Source organism: Rhinopithecus roxellana, chromosome 19 (genome assembly GCF_007565055.1).
Source record: "Rhinopithecus roxellana isolate Shanxi Qingling chromosome 19, ASM756505v1, whole genome shotgun sequence".
Taxonomy (NCBI): Eukaryota; Metazoa; Chordata; class Mammalia; order Primates; family Cercopithecidae; genus Rhinopithecus; species Rhinopithecus roxellana.
The window spans coordinates 20,667,002-20,693,372 of NC_044567.1; the positions used below are offsets into that span (position 1 = coordinate 20,667,002).

Consider the following 26,371-nt stretch of genomic DNA (forward strand, 5'->3'; position numbering starts at 1 on the left):
GGTTGGCTTCTCCTGACACCCCTTCCCCAAGCCACCTCTTCCCACTGGGACGCCAGGTCTGAGGAGCCAGCTCTGGCCCTGCTGTGGCCCTCACAGGCTCTGCCCCAGCCCCTCTCCCATCTTGGAGGCATGGGGCTGTTTCCTGTTACCACCTTTCCTGTGTCCGAGACTCCTGCCCAAAAGGCTGGAGCCCCAGCCTGCTTTCTCCAACACCCTCTGGGAGGAGGTGTGAGGTCAGGACCCCCTGCCCAAAGGGAGTCCATGCTCTCCTGTCCCACTCCTCTCAGCAGCCCCCCCGCCCGATTCCACAGACTCCAAAATGTCTCCAAATGAATTAAAGAAGCCACGGTCAACCCACATGAATGTGCCAACAAGCATTTTCATTTCTTTATTTCAAGGACACTGGGAAAGGAGCCAGTCCCCTGAAGAGAACACTCCGGTCAGTTGGTGGAGGCCAGTGGGATGCCATCAGGCCTGCTTTCCTGGAGGGGGTGAAGGGTTGGTGCAGGCTGCAAGGTGAGAGTGAGGTTAAAGGTCAGAGAGGAGGGGCTGAGGAGCCCACCTCCCACCAGGAGTGGACAGCTGGTGGCTTGGGACTGGGGTGGAGCTGCGTGGGGGATGGGAGGGGACTGAGCATGGGCCTTCATCTTCACTGCCCACTCCTCCCCTCTCCCTGGCTGTGCCCGCCTCCTGGGATGGTAGGATTTGGGCAGCTGGAGCCCCAGGTGCTGCCGCGGCTGAGGAAGGCAATCCCGGTCAGCTGCCTTCTCCGTTCCAGGGTGGCTGTAGCCAGAAGCAGGACCAGACAAGGGCATGGCCTCTGCATTAAAGCCCAGATCCCAGGCAGGGTTGGAAAGGCTGGGCCTGGGACGTGGGGATGATGAGAAGACCCAGACTGCCCCCCACCCCAGCCCCGGCCCCAGGGCCAGGGAGCCGCCTATGTCTGCACGTGGGTCAGCTGGATGTCGCCCCCCACTTCCAGTTTGTTGATGGCGGGCAGGTTCCTCAGGCGATGGTAATATTCAAATAGGTGCTGACCATCCACGGCCACCTTGAGGCAGTGTGTGTCACACAAGATCCACACCTGTGCAGAGATCATGCCGTTTGCACTATACTTGGGAAGTCCTCCACTCATGCTGCAGCCTCCTGTCTCCCTCCCTCCTTCCCTCCTCAGACGTTAATAAGCCCCTCACCTGCACTCCATCCCCACTGAGCGACGATGCTTCACTAAACAGGCTGTGCGTGCTCCTTCCCTTGTACTGTTCCCAGGCCTACAATACTGTTCCCACCCCATCAGGGACAGGAGCGCTGGCCTGTGCTGTCTGCATCCCTCGGGCCCAGCACACAGGAGTGCTCCAGGCCTGGGCTCCTGCAGCATCAGCCTCCTAACTTGTCTTTTCCACCCCAATGCCTTCTCCATGAGGCAGTCAGCGTACAAATGTTAAAACCTCCTTCCCTTCGCAATAGCTAACACTCCTATCACACATGCCATGTGCCAGGCACTGTCCTACGCATGCTACGGATACTGTCTCATTCCATTCTTACAACTCTAGGTGACTCATATGATTATCAACTCCATTTTGTAGATGAGGAGAGTGAAGCACAGAGTAGTTAAGTCACTTGCCTGAGGTCACACAGCTGTCCACAAATCAAAGAATGTTGCTCCCTGGCTCCATGGCTGCAAAGCCCTACCTCACTCATTCTCAACTGATTGCAGAGTATAATCACTTAAGGCATATTTTTAAAATGCGAATGCCCAGCTGACCGCCTCGCTGGCCTGGGCTGGGCCCCAGCACTGATATTTCCTTTGTAAGCTCCCTGGGTGGTTTGAATGTGTAGTCAGGGCGGAGCACGCCCGCCTGCTGTTCCTGGACAGGCCACACCCGCGCCTCTGCACGTTGGCCCTCGCTGCCCCCCCAGGCTCACTCTATCTCATCGCTCTGTTTTGCTTTGTGCGTGGCACTGTTGTTATCTGTGACAATCTCTCCATGCTTTAGTTTCCTTGTTCCTTTGCCACCTAAACTGTAAACTCCCTGAAGGCAGGACCCGGTCTGCCTGCTTCATGACTGCGCCCCCAGCACGCGGGCTGCTTCCTGCACAAAGCGGGCGACAAGAAAATCATTGTTGAATGAATAAGTGAAGAAATGAAAAACACCTCCTTCTTGGATCTGATTTGACACTGGCTGTGTGACCGCAAGCAAGTAACCTGCACTTCTGAGTTTCTTTCCTCATCTGAAAAAGCAGATCCCAACACTTCCTTCATGCAGGAAAATAATGATAATAATAATAATTTCTTGGTCACCTTCTCTTCTTCTGGGTCCTCATCCCGGAGGCATCAGCCCCCAACCTGTTCAAAGCACCCCAGACCTCCTTTACCCTTCCCCCTGTACACCCATAGGAGCCTCTCCAAGCTCCAGACTGCGGTGCCTTACCGAGAAGCTCTGGCCTCGGACAAAGGGCATTTTTCGGGGCAGACTTCGCTCCTCAGACCCCCAAGAGTTGTTGATCTGGGTGTTGCGGACCACAGCGTTCTCATCAAAACGGGGGTTCAGGTGGAAGGCGATGTGGCTCCCAGAGCACAGGTTGATGTGGAACCTGGGGTGGGCGGCCCACCTGAACCTTTGTCCTCTGAGTTCTGAGCCCCATTTCCTCCCCGTCATCTGCAGCCTGCCCAAAGCCAGGGGAATGGCTGGAATGACCTTGAAGGGCTCTCTCTTCCCAGAGGTCACTGGAGCCCTTGGCTTACCTCTGAGCACTGGGCAGGACAGTGCCCGACAGGATGATGGACTTGGATGGATACAGCCCTCCCGGAATGGTGGTGACAAAAGGCATTGGCTGTGGGAAGGAGGGGGACAGAGCAGCCAGTGACAGCCAGGGCAGCCACCACATGGAAGGGGAAGACTGTACCAGTTCCCATGAATCTGGGCTGTCAGCTGAGAAGAAGCCTGTGATATCTTTACTTGGTTCCGTAAAAGCCAAAGGAAAACTTTCCAGTACTCCTCAAATTCATGGGCTTAGATTAGCATCATGAAAGGAACTTTGGCCAAACACAACAAGACTCGTGGGGTGAAAAGGGAGGGCCATGCAATGTGCTCACATTGACATGACAGTTTTAAGGTTGAAAGCTCCTCTCCATATTCTTCTAATTCACTGGGATGCTTTGAAATCCTTCAGCTTACCAAAGGACTGCTTTTCATTTTTCAAGGCAGTGGATACCCCCGCAGCAGCTCTTCACCCCCAGCCTGCCCACCACAAACAGAACCTCTGCCCTCCCTGAGAAACCACTTACATAGGCAGAGTGGGGGTACATCACAGGTGGGAGGGCGGGAGTCTGTTGAAAAGAAACCAGGAAATTCAGTGGGAGAGCGCATGTGTGCACGAGCACTCACCCACGCGCACCCACACATTCTAGAGGGGGCTCCACTGTGAGGCTGACCTCGTGAGGCTTTGGCCCTTGGACTCTCCCGTCCACCTCCCTTTTCATGTTAGCCTTCCTGGAACTTCCTGCCGTGTTCCCGGACCCCACCACGGTCACCTGCCCCTCAACCCCTCCACAGGCAGCCCCACTAATTCTAAGCCTCCCGCCTGATTTGCACCAGCAGGAGAACAGCTTAAGCCTGTGATCAGTAGTGACATTCCGGGGACGCAGGATGCAGGGCCAGGAACCTCACATCCGGGTGCTGGGGCCACTGCACTCCCCACTTGGTGACAGGTGGACCAGTTTCCCTCCTGGTCTCTAGGGAACCTGCCTCTTCCACCACTGGATAAATCCTGCTTCTTGCAGAATCTCTGCTGTCCCAAGGGCGGCTTTAGCCACATGTCACCTGAGCCAAGGACTCAGCCCCTAGTGTCCCCATCCTCCTTGCTGAACCGCTTTCTTCCCAACTCTAGGGCTCTAGGGAGTTTAGTTCTTGGTGAAGGAGGACACTGTGCAGCTGTGAACTGGCCAGAACTTGTAGACTTACAGAGAACCTCTGTCCAGGGGTGCTCTGCACCGTGTGGATGACTGTCTGGATCTGGAAGAAAGAAACCAGGTCTCACCCAGGCTCTCCCATGTGAAGACCACCAGCTCCCACCAGAGGGCGCCACACGGCAGGCACCTCCAGGGGGTGTCATCAGCCCAATGGCCCCACAGACCCCACAGAGGGTGGGTCCAGGTGTTTCTTCTCTCAAGGGGATGAGGGAGGGCAAAGGTTAGAACCCTGGAGAAGACAGATGGGGACGCTGGTGGCTCTGGCCCATCTTTCCTCTCAGGGAAATGTCTCTCAGCCTAGCCTCCCTTTGCAGGTGGGAGAAGGGAATGTGGGACACGGTCTTCCGTGGCTGCCCACGGGGTGGCAACTGAGGTTGCTTTATCACGGCCAGCCAACCACATCCAACCCCTACCTCGCCAGGCTGGGCAGACGGCCAAGGGCCTGGCCTCTGCCCTCCCCACTCCCAATGGGAGAGGCCCAATGCCTGGCCCTGCCTCCTCCATGAGCCCAGAAGAAGAGCCAAAATCAAGAGGATCCAAAAAGAAAGCAAGAGACTTACAATGGGAGCCGGGTTGGCAGGCCGCACGCCGGGAGGCTGGAGGGGTGAGGAGAGTCAGAACGGTGGTTATCACAGGCACCACAGAACGGGAAGAGACGATGGCAGAACTCCAGGGAGGCTCTTGTGCTCAGAAATGCCTCCCCAGACACACCCGCCTCCCTCTTGCTCCCAAGCAAGCCTTCCTGAGCCCGTGGCACCCAGATTTTTACCCCCAGGTGCCCAAGGCTTTGGGGTTGGGAGGTAGAGTATCTCCATTGGTTCCTCTCAAGAGAGAGAAGACTGGGTTTGATAGAGACCTCACTGCTTTCTGTAGCTCCCACAGCCAAGAGCATTACTTCCAGTGCCATATTTCACCCTAAAGGTGAGAAGTGGTATTTGTTGAAGGCCTACTGTGGGTCGATTCCTGGGCTTCAGTGTTTTCCAACGAGGGAAGCAGCCTCAGCTCCTGTGTCACTGGTGAGGCAATGAGGCTCAGAAAGATTAAGCAACTTGCCCAAGCTCACCCAGGTGGAAGGGATCAAATCCAAAACGGCAGCCAGTTCTGTCTGACTGTATCCAGTACACTTTCTATCCTCCCCAGCACCCGGGCCAGGGCCAAAGTTGGGCTGACCTGTGAAAGTTCCCTGGGGCTCAACCAGTCCTGAAGTCAGTGTGGCAGGAGGCAGGTGCCCTGTCTGTACTGTGTTGGGCCATAGGAAGACTGTGGAGACAAAGCGCCCCTCCTCCCAGTCCCCACTGCTTGAGTGGCCACAGGAAGTGCTGCTCGCCTCCTTATCCTGGATCCTGCCCCACCCAGTAGACTGTTCTTGCCCTGGCTGGTATCCCATTCTCCCTGGCTGTGAGAACCACATTCCACATTCATTCATTCAGTGAGCCCCTACTGAGTGCCAGGCACTGTGCAAATGAATAAGCCACGGTCCTAGCCCTCTGGGGCCTCATGGACATAGGGAGATGGGGGTAGAGTGACAGGGACATACACGCAAACACAGTTACAATGGGGTGCTGTGAACTGGCATGGCACAGATATGTACAGACTCCATGGGGACGCGGGGAGAGCGTCCAACAATATTCTGGGCAGGGAGGACTCCCAGAGGAGAGACACTTAGGCAGAGCATGGAAGGGCAATTAGGTGTGTGCTGGGGGCAGGCTGGCAGAGGGTGCTTCCGGGACCAGGGACAGCATATGCAAAAGCATGGTGGCCCGAGGGCCTCGTGTGAGCCGTGGAGGCTGCGTGAGCTTCGTGGGTTGGGGGTGAGGCAGGGAGGTTGATTGGGGCCAGACTCGGGAAGAATCTGTATGCCCTGCTGGGGAATTTGGGCTTTATTTGAAGGGCTTGGGGCTTTTAAGATTTTTAAGCAGGAAGAGGATGTGATCAGATTTGCTTATAAGAAGGTCACTATGGCAGTGGTTGGGTGTGGGGGGTGGGGAACTGGACCCCTGTCGTCATGGTGAGGAATCCCAGAGGCCTGGGCCACGTTGGTGACTTTGGGAGGGAGATACATTGGTGCCTTGGAGAGACATAAAGAAGGGGGAGTGAAGAATCCAGGGTGACTCCCAGGTCCCCAGCTCTGGGTGCCCAGCGGACAGAGACAGGGAACTCTTGAGTGGGCAAGATGGTGCCTATAGGCCCTGATGACCTGCTGGCTGGGGCCAGCCTCTCAGACCCTGGGTCCTTCCTGCTGTCTGCTCAGCCACCCAGGGCCTCTGTGTTGAACTCACTTTTTGTCTGCGCCCCTTGGGCCTGGGTGGGAAACAGACAGGCTGGGAGAAAGGCACCATGGAGAAGGCAGGCTGAACAGGGACTGTGCAGGCGTTCTGTTAAAACAAAAGGCACCGGCCGGTGAGGAAAAGCATTAATAGAGCCAAGGAGAAGCTGAAAGGCAGAGGCAGGGGCAAGAGGGAGAGACCAGGCAGGCAGGGGGATGCGGCAAGGGGGTTAGGGCCATGCCAAGGCGGGAGGGGAAAGGGCCAGGCTCCGGTGAGCAGTGCAGAGGGGCAGTCTCCCTCCAGCTCTTCCGTTCCACCCGCAGGGGAGAGAGTCAGGGAAGGAGGGAATGAGAGATGAGGACCAAAGGGTGAGGAGCCCAGATTTGCTGAGGGCCTACTGCGCATTTTGCTCATCCCAGGGAGCTCCCTCAAATGCCAAAAGGGTAGCAGCAGCTCCCATCCAGCTGCTGGTGCCCTGCGGGAATGTGGGCCCAGCATACCCTCATCTTCCCATTTTTCATGTGGTGTTGGTATCTCCTGACCTTCTTTAGTTTTATTTATTTTCTTTTGTTATTCAAACAAGAAGTTTTTAGAGATGGGGTCTTGCTGTGTTGCCCAGGCACAACTCTAATTCCTGGGCTCAAGTGATTCTCCCGCCTCAGCCTCTTGAGTAGCCAGGATTGCAGACCTCCACCACCGTACCTGGCTCTCCTGACCTTTCAGATGTTGGCAACACATTAAAGTCTTTAAAACACAGAGGTCAAACAGACCCTGGTGTGTGCCCAGGGGGCCACTGTGTGACCTTTGACATCTGTCTCCTCACTGAACCACACAACCACCCATGGGGGGCAGGCAATGACCCTGCTCATTCTACAGATGAGGAAACCGAGGCTGAGAGAGGCAAAGTCGCTTGTCTAAGATCCCACAGAGGATGAATGGCAGAGCTGGGAATCTGAACTGGATTCAGTTTGGTTCCTGAGCCTGGGCTCTTTCTAGAACAATATGGCCTCCTAACCAGGGTGGAAATCAAGGGGTAAGGAGAAAGGGGCAGCCGAGGAGTCTGGGAGACCAAGACAGATGTTCTGGACAGAGACAGTGACACAGAAGGAGGGGCAGAGTGACAGAGGAGAAGGGGCGGGCAGGCACTGGGACAGGGAAGCAGAGGTTGTCCCCAGAGTCACCTGGGTAGGAGATTGGCTTGGGTCCACCCAGCAGGGCCTTGGCACAGCTACGCTGGGCCCTGCATCCCAGCCCCGGGGACCGGTGCCAGGTGGACAGTCTGACCTGGAAGCTGATGTAGGACAGCTGCACAGAGCCATTGACGGAGATGGTGTCCACACGGTGGAAGGGCACGCGGTGGAAATACTGCACGAAGAGGCTCCCGTTCACCATCACCTGCCAGAGGAGAGCGCATGTTCCGGGCGAGGCGCCCCAGGCCGGGATGGGGACCCCACCCCTGCGCTCCTGGACCCTCCTTCTAGAAAATGAAGACCTGAGTCTGGGCCTCACTGTGGGGCCAGTTACAGGAACGTGTGTGACCCGAAGGGCATCAACCCGAGTCTCTCCTGGGCCCCAGTGGTTGGGCTTTTCGTTCTTCTGGTTGTTTACTGCAGTAGGTTTGTCTTTCTAGTCTTGGCTCACCTGGGGCTTCATTTATTTATTATTTATTTTCCTTCAACTTTTTTTTTTTTTTTGAGACAGAATGTCACTCTGTCACCCAGGCTGGAGCACAGTGGTTCAAGCGATTCTCCTGCCTCAGCCTTCCAAGTAGCTGGGATTACAGGTGCCCACCACCATGCCCAGCTAATTTTTGTATTTTTAGTAGAGACAGGGTTTCACCATGTTGGCCAGGCTGGTCTTGAACTCCTGACCTCAAGTGATCCGTCCTCCTCAGGCTCCCAAAGTGCTTGGATTATAGGGGTGAGCTGCTGTGCTCAGCCCCTTCAACTTTTATTTTAAGTTCCAGGGTACAAGTACAGGATGTGCGGGTTTGTTAACTAGGTAAACGGGTGCCACGGTGGTTTGCTGCACAGATCAACCCATCACCTTGGTATCAAGCCCAGCATCCATTAGCTAATCTTCCTGATGCTCTCCGTCCCTGACCAGGCCCCAATGTGTGCTGTTTCCCCCCTTGTGTTCATGTGTTCTCATCGTTCAGCTCCTACTTATAAATGAGAACATGCGGTGTTTGGTTTTCTGCTCCTACTATGGCTTCCAGCTCCATCCATGTTCCTGCAAGGGACATGATCTCATTCTTTTTTATGACTGCCGGGGTATTATTTATATATGCATAAAATACTCATGGGGAACAGAGGAGAGGTGACCTCAGGTTGCATACTGAGTGGATGGGAACATCCTTATCTCAGATAAGCATACTCAGACTGACTTACCCATGGGCTTCTCAAGCCCAGAGACCTACTCTGCTTGCAAAGGTAATTTGCAATGTGCTTACAAAACTATACCCTTAATAGACCCTGGATAAAGGCTGGAACAATGTCGCTGAAAAATAAATATTACCAGGGACCTGGAGAGGAGGAATGGTGACAGCAGAGGAATGGAATAAGCTTGGAATTCAAAGACACACAACACCAAACAGCAACGTGGTGACTCCTCTAGTTCTTATTTTCAGAGTAAAAGAAGCAGCAGGTGCACCTGTAGATTCAGGTGAAGGTGCAGAAGGAAACTACGCAGCCATGGGTAACACCTTACAAGGAAATGGTCGTGTTATCTGTATAGTGGTGTCACTCTGGTTGAATGTCAATTAAAGTGATTACTTAAAGGCCATTCACCTGATAGGGCTGAGGGCCCCTGGGGTGAGAGGTGGGGAGGAGATTCCTGCTCACCTTGAAATCCGAGCTCTGCACCAGGAAGCAGAGGTCAAAGGGCATCCCCTTCTGGAGGGGCATGTGCATCTTCCTCTCCTCCGGCCCCCATCTTCTTTTCTGCCTCGTGTTGCACACCACGTACCCTCCGTCTTCAAACCGAGGGTTGAAGTGGAAGGCAATGTCGTCTCCACTGAAGCCAGTCTGAAAGTCCACAGCAAACCTAGGCCCAGGGAAAGCAAACAGTCTTCTGTGGCATGGCCGAGGAGGGCCTTGGCGCCTCTGGCCTGCATTTGTCTGGGATCTTGCATAGAACCTGCGTGGCAGAGACTGCTTGGTTGGCATCGTTTTTGTTTCTCTAATTTGGATCCAATGTGTTTTTGTGCAATTATTGCATTTTGCCTTTACAGCATGATTTTCTAAAAATAAGTAGAAAATGGCTAAGGAAAAGTGCTGGCATGAGCAAACAAGAAGCATAGGTCTTGGAAAGTGATTACCGATTGGTACCAAAGATGGAAGTTGTTAAGCACACCTAGAAGACAGAGCCTTCCGTGCCAGTGGACACTTGTTGGAGGCCAGCACTTGCCTGACTAAGTGGGAAAGAAGAGAACAAATGTAAAAAGCATGTGAAATTGGGGCCAGGCACAGTGGCTCACGCTTGTAATCACCACACTTTGGGAGGCTGAGGCAGGCAGATCACTTGAGCCCAGGAGTGGAAGACCAGCCTGAGCAACACACCGAAATCTCATCTCTACTTAAAAAATATATATATAATATATATATTTTTAAAGTATTAAATATATATATTATATATATTTAATTAGCTAGGCATCATGATGCATGCCTATAGTCCCAGCTGCTTGGGGGGCTGAGATGTGAGGCTCTCTTGAGCCCAGAAATTCGAGGCTGCAGTGAGCTATGATCGTACCACTGCACTCCAGCCTGGGTGAAAGAAATGAGTCCCTGTCTCAAAAGAAAACAATTCATTAATTAAATGAATAAATGGAGAAGATTGCATTAGGAATATCTCTGCATGTATTTTTCCTCTGGGGTCCTTCAGCTTCACCCCTGTAGTCCTTTGGAAATTCCTGCCCCAAGGAAGGGAGAGGCAGAAATCTCTTGAGAGGAGAGCGCCCTCTGAGGTAGGATCTGTCTCTATTCCACAGGATGGGAGTGGGAAGCCCTGAGGGACAGGGAGAGACGAAGGGGTGGAAGATCAGAGGCCTGGTCCTGCTTCCCCTCGTTGCAGGGTTCAGGGGGATCGGGGACTCCCTGCCCGTGGCATCTCCTGGGGGCACTGCAGGCTCTCAGAGAAGTCCCACAGCAGGATGGCAATGGCAGAGGAAGTCACCAAGAATCTAGGTGGCCGAGCTGAGGTTGAGCTGGGATCTGCGAGGCCCAGAAGGTCTTAAGGAGAGGTCCCCTGGGACTGAGGCAGAGAGGCTTCCGAGAGAGAGCCATGAGACCAGAGGCTCTTCTGTGGGCCCCGCAGACTTCAGCAGGCAGCCACCTGTGGTCTTCCACCAAGACAGGAGAGAGCTGCACACTCCTGTGCCCCCTGGTCGGGGTTCCTCAGCAGGGGTCAGCCAGGCCTGCTTGAGGGTCTAGAGCCCTCCCAGCCCCTGAGAAGCCATGTGAGCTCCTCTGTGTTCCTAGTCAGCCCATCTTGGGAGGGAGGAGGGAGTGGGAAACTGCCCTGATACAATGTTAGTATTTTGAATTGACTTAGTAGTTTCCAGAAAAGGCCTTGAAATCAAAAGAGACCAAATTACTTTGAATGTCAATTTTCAATATTTTCACGTTAGCAGAAGGAGAGCTTCAGAGTGGATGAGAGCAGTGATGGGAAATGGAGGAAGTTTGATTTTTGTAACTCTTAGTCACAGTGTGCAAGGTTCAACCCAGAACATAACCCTCCAACTCTGACCATCCCACTCCCTCCTTAGACCGCCAGCTCCCAGGGGCCCATTCATCCCTGAGTCCAGGTTAATGGCGCCCTTGGCTGCAGGTTGTGCCTGCGGAGTGCTGTCCTGTGGCATGGGTTAGGGACGCATTGGGCCTCCCCTGAGCCAGGCACGTGAGCTTGGATGTTGTTTGAAGTAACCCGGGCAGTGGTTTACTAAGGGACGAGGCTGGAGTGAAACATTTCCATCCATTACACACACACACACACCTGCTTCCACTGGAGCTGAGAACAGTCCCACTGACGGTGATCTGAAGTCCATCCTGGAGACCCCCTTGGATAGTCCCAGAAAAGGGGACAGCCTGCAGGGAGAAGGTGTGGGGCCGTCAGTGAGGTGGCCGGCCTCCCGTTTTCTCCCCTCCAGCGCTAGTCAGTGGCTGGCCTGGGTGTGACAGCGCCATGCAAGGGGATGGGGTGCGGCTATGACCAGGTATAGACAGAGTCTCAGCCCCAGGAGTCTTAGGGTCCTGTGTGGAGGCAGACACAAATCCAATTAGTTACTCAGACAGTCTAAGCTTGTGATAAGGAGAAGCCTGGCCCTGAGAGGACACGACAGGGAGCTGAGCTTGTGTGAGAGTCTAAGAGGCAGTGGAGGCTGCATCAGGAACGCACCAGGCTGAAGGCCTTCCTTCCAGGCAGGGAAGTAGCAGGCAGACGCCGTGGGCTGGTAAGGAACTAGGTAGTAATGGGGGCTGCTGGACCTCATGCCAAGCTCCCAGCAAAGTGCCCAGGGCCCTGGCTGGAGACTCAGAAGGCTCAAGGGAGCAAAGGGACCCATTAAGGGTCTGCAGGTTCCACCAAGAGGGTCACCTGAGAGGGACAACAGGAAGGCATGTCCCTCTCCCCACCACCACCATATAACAATGGCCACCGTCACCTTTGCTCTCCTGGCCACCTTCAGCAGAGCCTCTTCCCAGATGCTCTCTGTAGCCGTGGGGCAGCCCCCTCCTCTGCTTCTGCCCCCGGGTTCCCCATTCCTTCCCTCAGGCCTTCAGCAGCCCCAAGCCCTAGAGTAGTTTCCCCACCCATCCCAGGCCCCACGGGCTACCACTTTGTCAAATTCTCTGTCCGGGGCTCTTTAAAGGAGCGATGGGCCATGGTGAGGATGCATCGCTTCAGAGTCAGGTCTGAATCCTAGCTCTGCTGCTCATGACCTGAGTGGCCTTGGGAAGCCTACTTCACCTCTCTTTGCCTCAGTTTCCTCATCTGTAAAATAGGAAGGTGTTTCTCCTACTGCATATGACTGATGATTTCGTGAGAGAAAGCCTGTGGTAAAAGAGACTGGCACATAGGAGATGCTTCTCCACTGTCACCCACCCCCCACCTTGTTCTCTCTGAGCAAAATTCACAAACTGGTACTTCCAGTTTTCAAAGTTTATTCCGAAATGCCTCATATCCAGTGTGGTTCTACAACTCGCATTAAAGCACAGTTCTATCTCCTGGCTAATTTTCACATTCTGCAAGTTTTTAATGTCTTCTCTAATATCTCCTTTAGGTCAATTTCCAACACAAATTAAATGCCTAAAGGAGTCAGGCAGGTGCCGTGTTATGAGTCAGACGGCCAGGTAAGGAGTGGTGGGGACTGTGGCAAAGTAGACGTCACACCCCTCGCCTGAAAAGTCAACATCTACTCAGCGCTAACCAGTGATTACATTCTGGGCCCAGGATTGGCGGAGCTCCGAAGTTTTAAGAGAAGACAGAAACCTGGATTTGTTTTTTTTTTTTTTTTGGTAATACTTTCTAATTTCTTGGGGGAAAATTTTTGTCAAAAAGGATTATGTAAAAGTTCCTGGCTGGGCACAGTGGCTCACATCCACAATCCCGAGGCAAAACAATCTTTTGAGCCCAGGAGTTTGAGGCCAGCCTGGGCAACATAGTGGGAACCCCATCTCTACAAAAAATTAAAAAATTAGCCAGATGTGGTGGTGAACACCTTTAACCACAGTTACTTGGGAGGCTGAGGCAGGAGAATTGCTTGAGCCTGGGAGGTCGAGGCTGCAGTGAACCACGATTGCACCACTGCACTCCAGCCTGGGCAACAAAGGGAGACCCTGTCTCAAATGAAACCCCCCAAATTCCCATATTATAGAGATACACAGTGAAATATTTGCAGTGGAATGATATCTCTGGATTTGCTTCCACATATCTAAGGGTGGGAAGGGAAGCAAGCAAGGGGGGGTATAGGATGAAGCAAGATAGGCCTGGGTTGATCGTTGTTGGAGCAGAGTGATGGGTGTGTGTTGTTGATGGTACAATTCTCTCTGCATGTTTGAATTTCCTATAATAACAAGTTAAACACTGTGCAGGCCAAACAGAAAACACCTGCCAGCCAAATTCAGCCTACTGGCCACTGCTTTCTGGTCTGCATTGTTGAGTTGTGTGACCACACAGAACCTTGGGAAACCCATCCTAGCTCAGTGTACACACCTGGCACCGTGAAAGCCCCAGGAAATCTGGGATCTGATTCAGATAGACTCTGCTCCCCATGGATTTGAGGGTGGTGTCTTTCGTTGCCCCTCAGATCAGGTCTGAACTCTGCCATTAAATACTTTAGTGACCTCAAGGAAATCACAGCTTCTCTGTGTCTCTGACTTCTCTTTCTTGTTCCTGTCTACACCAGCGGTGTGGGGGTAGGAGGGTCAGCCTGATTCAGTTATGGACCAGCATGGCCTAGGATCGGGAAGCTTGTTGTCTCTGAAACACGTCTGTGGAACATTTTCCCCCTTGCCTGTTTGTGGAGGCCTGTGATTCTCTCCAGAGCCTTTCATACTATCATGAGAGTCAACGCTGAAAATACACACCCTCCTGGGAAGCATGCGGCTTCCGTTCAAGCGTATTCACACCACAGCATCTAGAATTGAAGGCAGAGTGTGATGGACACGGGCTCGCAAGTACGCACAAGGCTGAACTAAGGAAGCCAGGAGGCAGAAAGAGCAAGTACAGATCATGGGGGTGGGACAGGGCAGGCTAATCTCCAAGGCAACAAGTTCCCCAAAAAAGTTCTGTGAGGTTTCAAAATGTCTTAAATGGCACCCCCAAATTCTGAAAAACAAGACTTTTATTTCATTTTATTTTATTTTGAGATGGTTCTCACTCTGTTGCCCAGGCTGGAGTGCGGTGAGGGGTGTGATCGTGGTTCACTGCAGCCTCTGCCTCCTGTGCTCAAGTGATCCTCCCACCTCAGCCACCCAAATACCTGAGACCAAATAAGTACATGCCATCATGCCATGCCCCACTAATTTTCAAATTTTTGTGAAAAGAGTGGATCTCGATACGTTGCCAGGGCTGGTCTTGAACACCTGGGCTCAAGTGAACCTTCTGTCTTGACCTCCCAAAGGGCCAGGATTTTCAGGCATGAACCATCATGCCTGGCCTGAAAAATGAGATTTTAAATTGAATATTATCCTACAAACAAGGTTATTCATTGCAGCATTATAACACAAAGGATTATAAAGCAAAGCACTGGAAAGAGCCTAAAAGCCTTCCAACAGGAAAAAGGTGAAATAAATTAGGGTATTTTCATATAATATAACAGGTTCTGTGTAGCCTTCAAAAGAAAAGAAAAAGAGGACAGAAAGGAAAAAGAAAAAGAGGAAAACTCTGAGCGCCGATATGGAATGATGCCATTTGTATAAAAAGTGGGTGGGGGAAGGCTATGGACTTGGATTTATTTATTTATAGATAAAATATCTCTGGAAGAATTTACAAGAAACTTGTAACACTGGGTATCAGTGGGCCACCCCCCAGAAACATCCTGATTCGAATCCCCAGAAACTGTGAATATGTTGTAGAAGGACCTTTGCAGATGTGATTAAATTAATAATTTTGGCATGGGGAGATTGTCCTGATTTTACAGGTGGTCCCAATGTAATCACAAAGGTCCTATAAAAAGGAGCAGGAGGATCAAAGTCAGAGGTAGGAGATGTGACAACAGAAGCAAGAAGCTGGTTTTGGGTTTTTTTTTTGTTTGTTTGTTTTGTGTGTGTGTTTTTTTTTTTGAGTCAGGATCTCATTCTGTTATGCAGGCTGGAGTGCAGTGGCATGGTCTCAGCTCACTGCAGCCTCCACTTCCCCAGGCTCACATGATCCTCCCACCTCAGCCTCCCAGGTAGCTGGGACTACAGGCATGCACCACCACACCTGGCTAATTTTTGTCTATTCTTTGTAGAGACATGGTCTCACTTTGCTGCCCAGGCTGGTCTCCAAGTCCTGGGCTAGAGATCCTCCTGCCTCGGCTTCCCAAAGTGCTGGGATTACAGGCATGACCCATTGCGCCTGGACAAAGCTGCTGGTTTTAAAGATGGCAGGAGGGGCCATAAGCCAAGGCATGCAGGCAGCCTCTAGAAGCTGGAAAAGGAAAAGAAACAGATTCTCCCCTGGAGCCTCCGGAAGGAAACAACCTTGCTGACAAGCTGATTTTAACATCTGACATCCAGGAATCATTAAGAGTATAAATTTGTTGTTTTAAGATTGGCCAGCCAAGCCTGCTGTGGAATTTAGATCTGTGTGTCCAGGAAACCCAGGAAAACAACCGGACCTACTTTTGCTCTGCAGGGTGCAGAAGGATGGATTTTTACACTAGATTTATAGTCCCACGGGCCTGGGCTCGCCTCCCAGCTCTGTACACTGTCAATTCTGACATTGGCCAAGTCGCTTGATGTACCTGTGCCCCAGTTCCCTCCTCTGAATGGCAGGACAGTAACACCACCCGGCAGAGTTCTGAGAGGACTGGGTGTGATGCGGTGAGCTAAGCCCCCGGCTCGTGCCGGCCTTGACAGTGCAGCTCTTTACATGGAACGAATCCATCCCTCTGCTGAGTCAGAACTTGCTCTCTGTTCCTAGTTGTGCCCAGAGACCAGGGACTTTTCCTCCTCTTCTTATCTGGGAGTCTAGAGAGCAGAGCTGAGCCCTGTGAACCAGAATGTGGGCGGCTTTGTTCTGTACTCTGCATCACCAGAGGACACCCAAGCTCAGCCCGCCAGTAGGGAGCTCAGCCTGGCTGGCCAAGACTGCCGTCAGCAGGAGCCAGTATGTGGCTGTTAGCGAAGGTGCCCCGCGGTCTCAGAGGCTCCACGGTCCTGCTGGCCACCTTTCATGACTCTTTGATTTTAGCCTTCTGACCTCCAACACTGTAAGAACAAATGTGTTGTTTACAGGTTGCCCAGCTAAGGCTGCTGTGGCATCTGGATCCACGTGTGTCCATGAGGGCTCTGGGCGTGACCAGGAACATTTATCCTCACAGCAACCCCGGCCACTTTTACAGATGAGGAAACCGAGGCACAGAAAAGTTCAGTCACTTGCCTAAAGCTACACAGCTGGTCAGCAACAGAGCTGGGATTTGAACCCCAGCACCCACACTTCTAACCACTACACAGGCTTCCTCTCATGAGGAAGCTGAGAACGTCTTTATTCCTGGCTCTCCCAGTGCTTCCTGGGCCACACAGCAGGTGGTTCCAGCTTCCCCCTGGCCCTCCAAAGAGGCTGAGCTAGATGAGACCAGAAAAGAAGTGGGAGTGAGGTTTCCAAGCCAGGCCCTCATTGGCACTCAGCCCTCCTCAGCAGGACAGTGAACCGCGTGACCTTCCCCCACTGTCGGCACGTGGAGGAAGCGTGGCTCTGACTGCCAGAGGGGTCACCGAGTGAGGCTTAAGTGTCCTAACCCAGGTGAGCCCTGTGGGATGAGGGGTGCTCTGGACACCCATGGGGGCTGCACTGACCGTCTTTCTTGTCTGGGCTTCAAGGCCCTGCTTTAACTCTCGGAAACTCTCTGATGTCTATAGGAGGATTTTCCTTCTGAATCCAAAGATTAGAAAGTAAAAACCATTTACCAGAATGATATGTTAGAACCTGGAAGAAGCTCTGGGATCCCCTCTCTGACAGAAAACCAGAGATGGGGTGACATGTCCAAGGTGGCACACGCTGACCCTAAGGCCCACCCAGCACCGGCAGCCTGTTCCAGCTTCCCCCACTCCCTCCGTGCAGGTTCTACCTTGGGGGCCTCCACAGGGTGGCTGAGGGGTCATTGGTGACAGCCAGGAGGAGACAGGCCTCCTTTCTTCACTTCCTGTCTGGATTTTAGAAAGCAGAGCTGAGCTCTGCAGACCAGAACGTAGGCAGCCTCATTCTGGACTCAGTGTCACTAGAGGGCACCAAAGCCTGACCCTGGCCTCTGCTGAGGTGGGCCCTGGCAGCTTCCCTGCCCTCAGCACCCTGCCTCTGTCCACCCTCCCCATTCTGCCTCCCCACCCAGGAAAGGCCCATCAGCCCACCTCTCCAGCCCCTTGGGAAGCTCTTTGCCAAGGCGGGGTGAGATCCTATGACAGGACCCGGCCGAGGACAGTGACCCCTGAAGGCTCCTGGGCTCCTGGGGCTTCCACTCCCATCTGGGGGCATTTGGCAACTGGCCTTCGCCTCCCTGAGCCTTGGATTTTTCGTGAATGAAGGGGACTCGTAAGCCTCACAGAGTTTCAGCAAGGCACCTGCAGCCCTCTGACCCCACACTGCAGGGACAGTCCTCGCCCCCTCTCACCTCTGAGACTGCCCCTCTGCAGATGCCCTCACATGCCCATGCCTGGTTAACTCTGCCTCACTCTTCAGAGCACAGACACCTCCTCAGGAGGCCTTCCCTGCTGCCCCCAGACTCCCAATAACACGAAACACTCCCAAAGCTCTGACAGTGTTCCAGGCACTGTTCAAACACACTAGATACACTACCTCCTTAATCCATAGCCCAACCCTGGGAGTGGGGAGGCTCAAGTATTATTCCCACTTTACAGATATGGAAACTGAGGCCCAGAGACCACCAGCCAGTAAATAACTGGACCCAGGGAGGCCATCTTCGCAGTAAGCACCCTTAACTACCATGCCCGTTAGTGTCCTTACTGTCCCAGAAGTGTGCTTGCTTCCCCTTTACATGAACCATCCCGCTCTACACCTCTCCCCCTGAGCACACAGGACAGGGCAGGACAGCTCAGTAAACACTGTCAAACCCATGACTCGTGGGGATGAGCATCCCTCCAGGCATGAGCGAGCTCAGCATGGCACAGGTGTGCCAGGATGACCTCCACTGACATTTCTGCCCTGCTTGTGTTCTCTTTGGCATGCCCCACCCCATCTCCTGCCACCCAGGAGTTGCTTCCTCAGAGCCCCAGGGCTGTGTCCCCCTGGCTGAGGCAGCCCTGTGCCCACGGCCCCAGAACTCACTGGGTTCAGGTAGGGACCCTGGGAACCGCTGAAGGCCATCTCTCCACCGCCTCTGTGGCCACCGCTGCCTTTCACACCTGCCAGGAAGTCCTTTGTAGAGGGAATGACTTGACACAGAAATAGAAACCAAAGCAACTTGGCTGTTACTCAATGGGGAGGAGCCAGCAGCAAGAGGAAGCAGGTCCAGAGAGAGCGAGGTAGGGTGCTGGGTGAACTGCAGTGACGCTCACAGAGGGAAGTGGGCACTCCCAGTCCCAGTGACCTTTCCCTCCTCCCTCTCCTGTGCTCAACCCAAGCCTGGAGCACATTTGGTTCATAGAGGTCTACAATGCTTGACCACACTGACATGACAGCAAGTTGCCAGATGACACTGCCCAGAAGTATGTGGCTGTGTGTCCTAAGCACGCTTGGCCACGGAGTCCAGAAAATAATGGGGCTGGGCGTTGCCTGTGCACAGTGTGCTAGTGGGGAAGGGCGGCTTCAACCCATTTTACATATAGAGAAGCTGAGGCTCAGAGTCTAAAGGGCATGCCCCAGGTCGCACAGCTAATTCGTGGCAGCCTGAGCTATATGAAGATTCTCAAGCTCTTCAAAAAGTGTTTCTCCTCTTTAAATTTATATTATTCATGTAAAAACATAATGATGTAGAGGGGAATATTTTGCAAGAAAAACACCATAATGAAGATTTTTATTCTAGAGTATGGGGTGCCCAGGAGCTTCTGATCCTCCCTCTCAGTGAATCTCGCTTTCTTCTCCTTCTCTTCTCTATCTTTATTTTCTGCGCTTTAGGATGGGGAGAGAAGTCTTGGACATAATAGAACATTTCAAGTGACATGGGGCTGGAAAGGAACATATGGCATGAACTGCCTTTAATTGGCTTCAGCATCTAGTTAGAAATAATTGGCCGAAACAGAGAATAACAGGATAGGCTGCAGAGGGGGGAGGGAGCCATGAAATAAACTTACCTGAAGTTGACCAGGTCCCAGTGATGTGCTGGCGAGAAGGCCCAGAACTCAAGCTGGGGCTGGGCAGGTAAGGGCTGTACAGGCTCAAGGGGATGGCAGGTGCCCCAGGGCCATACGTGAGTCTGCACCTCTCTTCCTTCCTGTGCTCTGCCTAGATGCACTAGAATTTGCAGACTAATTCCTCTGAGATGCTCCCATAGACTGAGGCCATGTGTGTCATCTGCACTCTCCATCTCCATTATGTTCTGGATTAAATAGAATTTGACCAATTTAAGGAGTAGACAATACGAGGGAGCAGAAAGGAGAGACAGGAAGGGAGATTCTTTGCAATCCTCTCAGACACCATGGACACCAGGAACAATTTCATCATGCCACATCATTTGTAGGCAATCACCAATTGCTTGGGATATGGAACAACTGGAACTGTCATTCACAGCAGACTGGAGTGTAAAATAATCCAACTTAGAAAACCAGGCCAGGCGTGGTGGTTCATGCCTGTAATCCCAGCACTTTGGGAGGCTGAAGTGGGAGGATCACTTGAGTCCAGGAGGTTGATACCAGCCTGGTCAAGATAGGAAGACCCTGTCTATACATATAATTTAAAACACAAATTAGCCAGGTGTGGTGGTGCTCACCTGTAGTCCCAGTTATGTGGGAGGCTGAGGTGGGAGGCTCACTTGAGCCCAGGAGGTCAAGGCTGCAGTGAACCCTCATCACGCCACTGCACTCCAGCTTAGGTAAGACAGCAAGACTCTGTCTCAAAAAATAAAAAAATAAAAAGAAAGAAAAACTGCTTGGTGAGTTGTAATACAGTCAAATATCTACTTCTAGGTTCTGGCTTTTCTACTTCTAAAAAATTACCCAAGAGAAAGGAAAACATATTTGTCTGTTTTTAAAAGCTTTACTCATCATAGCCCCAGGCTGGAAACAATGCAAATTGTTCACCAAAAGAGAAGGGAGAAATGAATTGTGGTTTTCACACAACAGAGTAGCCCTCAGTAATAAAAAGGAGCTGGGCCACAGGAAACAGCAATGGGCCTGGCAACTGAGCAGAAGAAGGCAGATCCAAACAGACACATGCTGTGAAAATTCCATTCGAGTCAAGTTGAATAACAGGCCACAATGGCATCACCCTTGGGGGTCTCTGACTGGGAGGGGCACAAAGGAGTCTTTAAGAGGCTGGAAATGTTCTGGATCTGGTTCTTGGTGGTGGTCGCACAGGTATTTACATCCGTTAACAACAGGCTGAGGCTGGTGCAGTGACACCTGTAATTCAGCACATTGGGAGGCTGAGGCAGGAGGATTGCTTGAGCCCAGGAGTTTGAGACCAGCCTGGATTATTTTACACTCAAGTCTGCTATGAATGACAGTTCCAGTTGTTCCATATCCCAACACCTTCTCTCTACTAAAAATAAAAAAAATTAGTGAGGCATGGTGCTGCACATAGTCCCAGCTACAGGGAGGCTGAGGCAGGAGGATTGCTTAAGCCTGGGAGGTTGAGGCCACAGTGAGCTATGATGGTGCCACTGCACTGCAGGTTGAGTGACGAGCAAGATCCTGTCTCAAAACAAAACAAAACAAAACAAAACTCAAACAGAATACCAGGATCTACATTTTACTCTACCTAGACAATATCTCCATAAAATACTGCTAAAAGAAAAACTCTCCCAGAGCCCAAGGAGACACAGGCCCAGCTCAGAGTTCCAGCAAATCAGCACCTTAGCATCAGCTTGAGCCTGGGAGGTGAGTCACAGGTAAGCAGCCCACTAGTGAGTCCAGCCCATAAAGGAGGGCCCTGTGCTCCACGCCCTGTCTGGAGGGGCCCCAGTCGTATCCAAAGGCTGACGTGTTTTTAGACTAATCGACACAGTAGGGAGGCACTTCGAGGCACAGTGCCGGCACTCTTCACTCACCACAGTCCATTCCCAGTGGTTAGCTCTGGTCTTCATGAGACTAGAAGCAGCGCTCGAGAATATTCCTGCTCAGAGCTTTAGCATTTAAAGTCGCAGACCCTTCTCGGCGGCTCTCTGTTCTCTGCCCTGTAGACTGAGGGAGTCTGTCACCTCACACTCATTAGGATGCCTATGATTTAAAAAAAATCCAGAAAGCAACAACTGTTTGCTAGAATGTGAGTAAACTGGAACCCTGTGAAAACAGCGTGACTGTTCCTCAAAAACCTCATCATAGAATTACTGTATGATCCAGCAATTCCACTTCTGGGTATATCCCCCAAATAACCAAATGCAGGAACTCAAAGAGACATGTGAACACCCATATTTGTAGCAGCATCATCCACAACAGCCAAGAGGTGAAAGCAACATGTCTCCATCAACAGATGAGTGGTCAAAAAAACGTGGGCCAGACATATGATTCAGTCCTAAAAAGGATGGAAATTCTGGCACATGCCACAACATGAATGGTCCTTGAGAACAGTAAGTGAAATAAAACAGTCATAAAAGAACAAGCACTGTAGGCCGGGTGTGGTGGCTCACGCCTGTAATCTTAGCACTTTGGGAGGCCAAGATGGGAAAATCACCTGAAGTCAGGTGTTCAAGACCAGCCTGGCCAACATGGTGAAACCCTGTCTCTATTAAAAATGCGAAAAGTAGCCGGGCATTGTGACGCACGCCTGTAGTCCCAGCTACTTGGGAGACTGAGGCAGGAGAATCGCTTGAACCTGGGAGGCAAAGGTTGCAGCGAGCCGAGATTGTGCCACTATACTCCAGCTTGGGCAACAAAGTGAGACTCTGTCACAATAAAAAAAAAAAAAAAAAAAGAACAAGCACTGTATGATTTCACTTGTCTGAGGTACCTAGAGTGGCCATAATCAACAGAAGAAAGTAGAATGGTGGCTATCGGCTGGTAGGAGGGGGAATGAAGACTTACCGTTTAAAGCGTATAGAGTTCTGGTTTCACAAGATGAAAAGAGTTTTGTGGATGGATGGTAGCGATAATTGTATAACAGCATGAATGTACTTAATACCACTAACTGTGTACCTAAAACTGGTTAATATGGTACATTTTATATTATGTGTGTTTTACTACAATTATTTTTTTCTTTTAGATGGAGTCTGTCACCCAGGCCAGAGTGTAGTAGTGCAATCTCAGCTCACTGAAACCTCCACGACCCCCACCCCTTCTCGCCACCCTTGGGCTCAAACCATTCTCCCACCTCAGCCTTCTGAGTAGCTGTGACCACAGGCACATGCCACCACGTTTGGCTAATTTTTTGTACTTCTGATAGAGACAGGGTTTCGCCCTCTTGCCCAGGCTGGTTTCAAACTCCTGAGCTCAAGTGATCTGCCCACCTTGGCCTCCCAAAATGCTGGGATTTACAGGCATGAACCACTGCACCTGCCTGCACTTAAAATTTTTAAAAATGTGGCTGGGCACGGTGGCTCATGCCTGTAATTCCAGCACTTTGGGAGGCCGAGGCAGGCAGATCACCTGAGGTCAGGAGTTCAAGACCAGCCTGGCCAACATGGTGAAACCCAGTCTCTACTAAAAGTACAAAAATTAGCCGGGCGTGGTGGTAAGTGCCTGTAATCCCAGCTAGTCGGGAGACTGAGGCAGGAGAATCATTTGAACCCGGGAGGTGGAGGTTTCAGTGAGCCGAGATCACGCCATTGCACTCCTGCCTGGGGAACAAGAGTGAGACTTCGTCTCAATAAAAAGAAAAAAAAAATTTAAATGTAAGTATGATGGTCTCTAAGAATCAGACTGAGAATCTACCACTGCCAGGTTTGTCCTGTTCCCCGCCACCCCACAGGGCCTTACCCCAGGCACTTCCTTCAGGGTGTTCAGGACAGGCTGGTCTCTCTGCTGGACATGGGCTACGATTTGAATGTAGTTTGTGCCAACCAAAACTCATGTTGAAAGACGCCGCCCGCGGCCGCCTCTCCCACGCGGCCACCTCCTGGACCCCGGATGCAGCCGCTGCTAAGGCTGCAGCAGGAGATCCCCTGGCGCCCAGCGGCCACCATCGTTTAAAGGGGAAGCAGCCTGACTGCCAGCAACGGAGCACGGGGCGGCCCAGCCAATGCGCATGCGCGAGTGGGGAGCGGGTGCTGGCGTCACAGTTGTTCTCACGGTTGTCAGAGAAACCACGGCCTGAGGCCTGGCAAACAGGAGCCCTCCGTGGCAGTGCTTGGGTGGCGGGGCTCCGAGGCTCCAGCCTGACCTCTCCACGGGCTCGAAAGGATTGTCTCTGGATTCCAGGAGTCCTGGCAAAGAGCTGACCAGGACGTTGAAAGCACAGGCGGAGTCCGGGAGAAGCAGCCCCGCATCCCAGCCTCAGGCCCGCCCGGACGCTGTTCGGGTGAGTCTCCCCAGAAGCCGTGCCCCCGTAATCTCGAGGACGGATCGGCCTGCAGGCCCGTGGGTAGCTCTCTCAAGCGAGGGTCGTTCTGGTGGAGAGCCGAGCCCGTAGCCTCAGCGGCTGCCTGGGGGTGTTTGTTTCTGCACCACTGCTGTATGACTGTCTGTGTGTGTATGTGTTTGTGTGTCTCCCATTTTCGCTTCTCTCTCTGTCTCTCTCTCTCTGTGACTTTCTTCCCTTCTCTCTGTCGGTTGGTGTGTGTGTGTGTGTCTGGAGGAAAGTACCCTGTGTGCCAAAAAGCGATTCCTTGCCTGTCGGCCTGTCTTTGGTGAGCCTCCCCCCGCGTCTGTGCCTGGGTCATGGGTCCGCTTGTCAACTGTTTTCGCCGCGGTTCCACATTGGGTTTGTGAAGGCCTCGACCACGTGAGAAGATGCGTGGCTCCCGGAGCAGTTGAAGTCTCATCCCTATCCCGTGCGGCCTCTTTTCATTGACCAAGACGAACACACTGCAGCCACGGACAAAAGCCGCACGGGAGCTCATTGTTCTGCAGGAGAGGAGGAGGACCACATCACAGAAGAGGCTTCTATCTTCTCAGGGCTCTTCTCTGAGAAAAGAAGCCACACCATGACACAGGCGGAAAGAGGAAGCCAGGAATGGGAGATGGCCACAATCCCAGTCACTGGAATGCTGGCCTCACTGGAAAAGCCACCCGTTTGGCACCCCTCCCCTAAGCCCGTGGCAGTGGCACGGTGCTCCACCCCGCCTGGGCTCTGGCCTCTGCTGCGTCCTCCCTCTGGCTGTGTATCCCCTGTTTCTCCGGGCTTAGATGCTTCTTGGTCTGGCTGGATGTCTTCCATAAGGATCACTTCCCAGTCCGTCATAGAGACACTTCCCGGAGATCCCTGTCATGGTTGTTTCTCTCTGCAAACCTGCTTGGGTTTGAGCCGATTTCCACCGGGGGAGGGGGAGCTTCAGGGTGCCTGCTGGGGTCTCAGGACTCCACTTCAGATCCCATTCTGGACCCTCCGGGTGAGAAAGCATGGGCTGAGCACATCTAGTGAGGCAGGCAGGGTCTCTCTGCAACCCACAATCATCCCACAGTCCTCAAGGCCTGCTGTCGACTGAAAGTTCACTGACACATCTGAGTCCTCTGCCTCCCTCCTCATTTGAAAGACAAGTCCTTGTCTTCTGGGACAGCTGCTGTGGCATTTCCTCTGCACATGTAGTCTCATTCCTGAGGATGAGACTCTCCTCTGCTTCTGGGTGGACTGACCCCCTGAAACTTTGGACCGGCCACTAGATCCCAGGTGTTCTTTGATTTTCCCTGGAATTCATAGAAAGGTCACCTGTGCAACGCTTCCACAGGGTACATGTCTGAACACCATAGATTCTTTCACCTTCGCCCCATATGCCCTTGGCCAGCTGGGAATCGCCCCTGGACCTCTTGACACGTGTGCTGGAAAGCGGGATCAGCTTGCAGGAGCCCCAGGCCCTTTCTCATCAGGGCATCCCACTGCTCTTTCAAAGGAGGGTGGGAGGCAGAGGGCTCACGGTCAGTGAACTTTCAGCTGACACCACTCCTTGGGGCCCATGCGATCATTCTGGGCTGCAGCCAGGCCCTGCCTGCCTCAGTAGATGTGCTCAGCCCATCCATTCTCACCCGGAGGCGTCCAGAATGGGATCTGATGGGGGGTCGTGAGATGACCCCAGCAGGCGCCCTGAAGCTCCCCCTCCCCCGGTGGAGATCGGCTCAAGGGGGTCCTGAAGACGGGACTCCTGGGGGTTTGATCCTGGGACGCCGCCCGCGGCCGCCTCTCCCACGCGGTCCCCTCCTGGACCCCGCATGCAGCCGCTGCCAAGGCTGCAGTAGGAGAGTCCCCGGCACCCAGCGGCCACCGTTGTCTTTTTTTTTTTTTTTTTTAATGATACTTTAAGTTCTAGGGTACATGTGCATAACATGCAGGTTTGTTCCATATGTATACTTGTGCCGTGTTGGTGTGCTGCACCCATCAACTCGTCAGCACCCATGAACTCGTCATTTACATCAGGTATAACTCCCAATGCAATCCCTCCCCTCCCCCCTCCCCATGATAGGCCCCGGTGTGTGATGTTCCCCTTCCCGAATCCAAGTGATCTCATTATTCAGTTCCCACCTATAAGGGAGAACATGCGGTGTTTGGTTTTCTGTTCTTGTGATAGTTTGCTAAGAATGATGGTTTCCAGCTGCATCCATATCCCTACAAAGGACACAAACTCATCCTTTTTGATGGCTGCATAGTATTCCATGGTGTATATGTGCCACATTTTCTTAATCCAGTCTGTCACTGATGGACATTTGGGTTGATTCCACGTCTTTGCTATTGTGAATAGTGCCGCAATAAACGTACGTGTGCATGTGTCTTTATAGCAGCATGATTTATGATCCTCTGGGTATATACCCTGTAATGGGATGGCTGGGTTGCATGGTACATCTGGTTGTAGATCCTTGAGGAATCGCCATACTGTTTTCCATAATGATTGCACTAGTTTACAATCCCACCAACAGTGTAAAAGTGTTCCTATTTCTCCACATCCTCTCCAGCACCTATTGCTTCCTGACTTTTTAATGATTGCCATTCTCACTGGTGTGAGATGGTATCTCATTGTGGTTTTGATTTGCATTTCTCTGATGGCCAACGGATGATGAGCATTTTTTCATGTGTCTGTTGGCTGTAGGAATGTCTTCTTTTGAGAAATGTCTGTTCGTATCCTTTGCCCACTGTTTGATGGGGTTGTTTGTTTTTTCTTGTAAGTTTGTTTGAGTTCTTTGTAGGTTCTGGATATTAGCCCTTTGTCAGATGAGTAGATTGCAACAGTTTTCTC

General features: G+C 52.3%; 1 protein-coding gene and 1 long non-coding RNA gene across 4 annotated transcripts; both read right to left on the reverse strand.

The window, feature by feature from the left end:
- Positions 1-359: 359 nt before the first annotated feature.
- LOC104665996 (galectin-9B) lies at positions 360-18,359 on the reverse strand. 3 transcript variants are annotated; one of them, XM_030923371.1, is made up of 11 exons: positions 18,226-18,358; positions 11,233-11,324; positions 9,084-9,285; positions 7,525-7,635; positions 6,253-6,348; positions 4,534-4,569; positions 3,966-4,016; positions 3,290-3,331; positions 2,747-2,835; positions 2,433-2,595; positions 360-1,084 (listed from the first exon to the last, which is right to left on the reverse strand). In XM_030923371.1, the coding sequence occupies exons 1-11, from the start codon at positions 18,262-18,264 to the stop codon at positions 938-940; spliced, it is 1,068 nt and encodes a 355-aa protein (XP_030779231.1). In that variant the 5' UTR covers positions 18,265-18,358; the 3' UTR covers positions 360-937. The 3 variants fall into 3 exon arrangements, with proteins under 3 accessions (XP_030779231.1, XP_030779232.1, XP_030779233.1); XM_030923372.1 differs by lacking the exon at positions 6,253-6,348; XM_030923373.1 differs by lacking the exons at positions 2,433-2,595; positions 6,253-6,348 and having other exon boundaries at positions 1,006-1,084; positions 18,226-18,359.
- Positions 18,360-19,024: 665 nt separating this feature from the next.
- LOC115894958 lies at positions 19,025-23,160 on the reverse strand. The gene is made up of 3 exons (XR_004055174.1): positions 22,968-23,160; positions 21,104-21,272; positions 19,025-19,435 (listed from the first exon to the last, which is right to left on the reverse strand). It is a non-coding gene; the product is annotated as an uncharacterized LOC115894958 (long non-coding RNA).
- Positions 23,161-26,371: the final 3,211 nt, after the last annotated feature.

Bases quoted from the DNA above. Each gene is read 5' to 3' on its own strand.
- LOC104665996 (XM_030923371.1), bottom strand. From the start codon at position 18,264: ATGGCCTTCAGCGGTTCCCAGGGTCCCTACCTGAACCCA. The intron at 7,636-9,083 runs GTGAGCAGGAAT...CTCCTCTGGCAG, and splicing joins TGCAGAGCTCGGATTTCAAG to GTGATGGTGAACGGGAGCCT. The intron at 4,017-4,533 runs GTAAGTCTCTTG...TCTTTCTTCCAG, and splicing joins CTGCCAACCCGGCTCCCATT to ATCCAGACAGTCATCCACAC.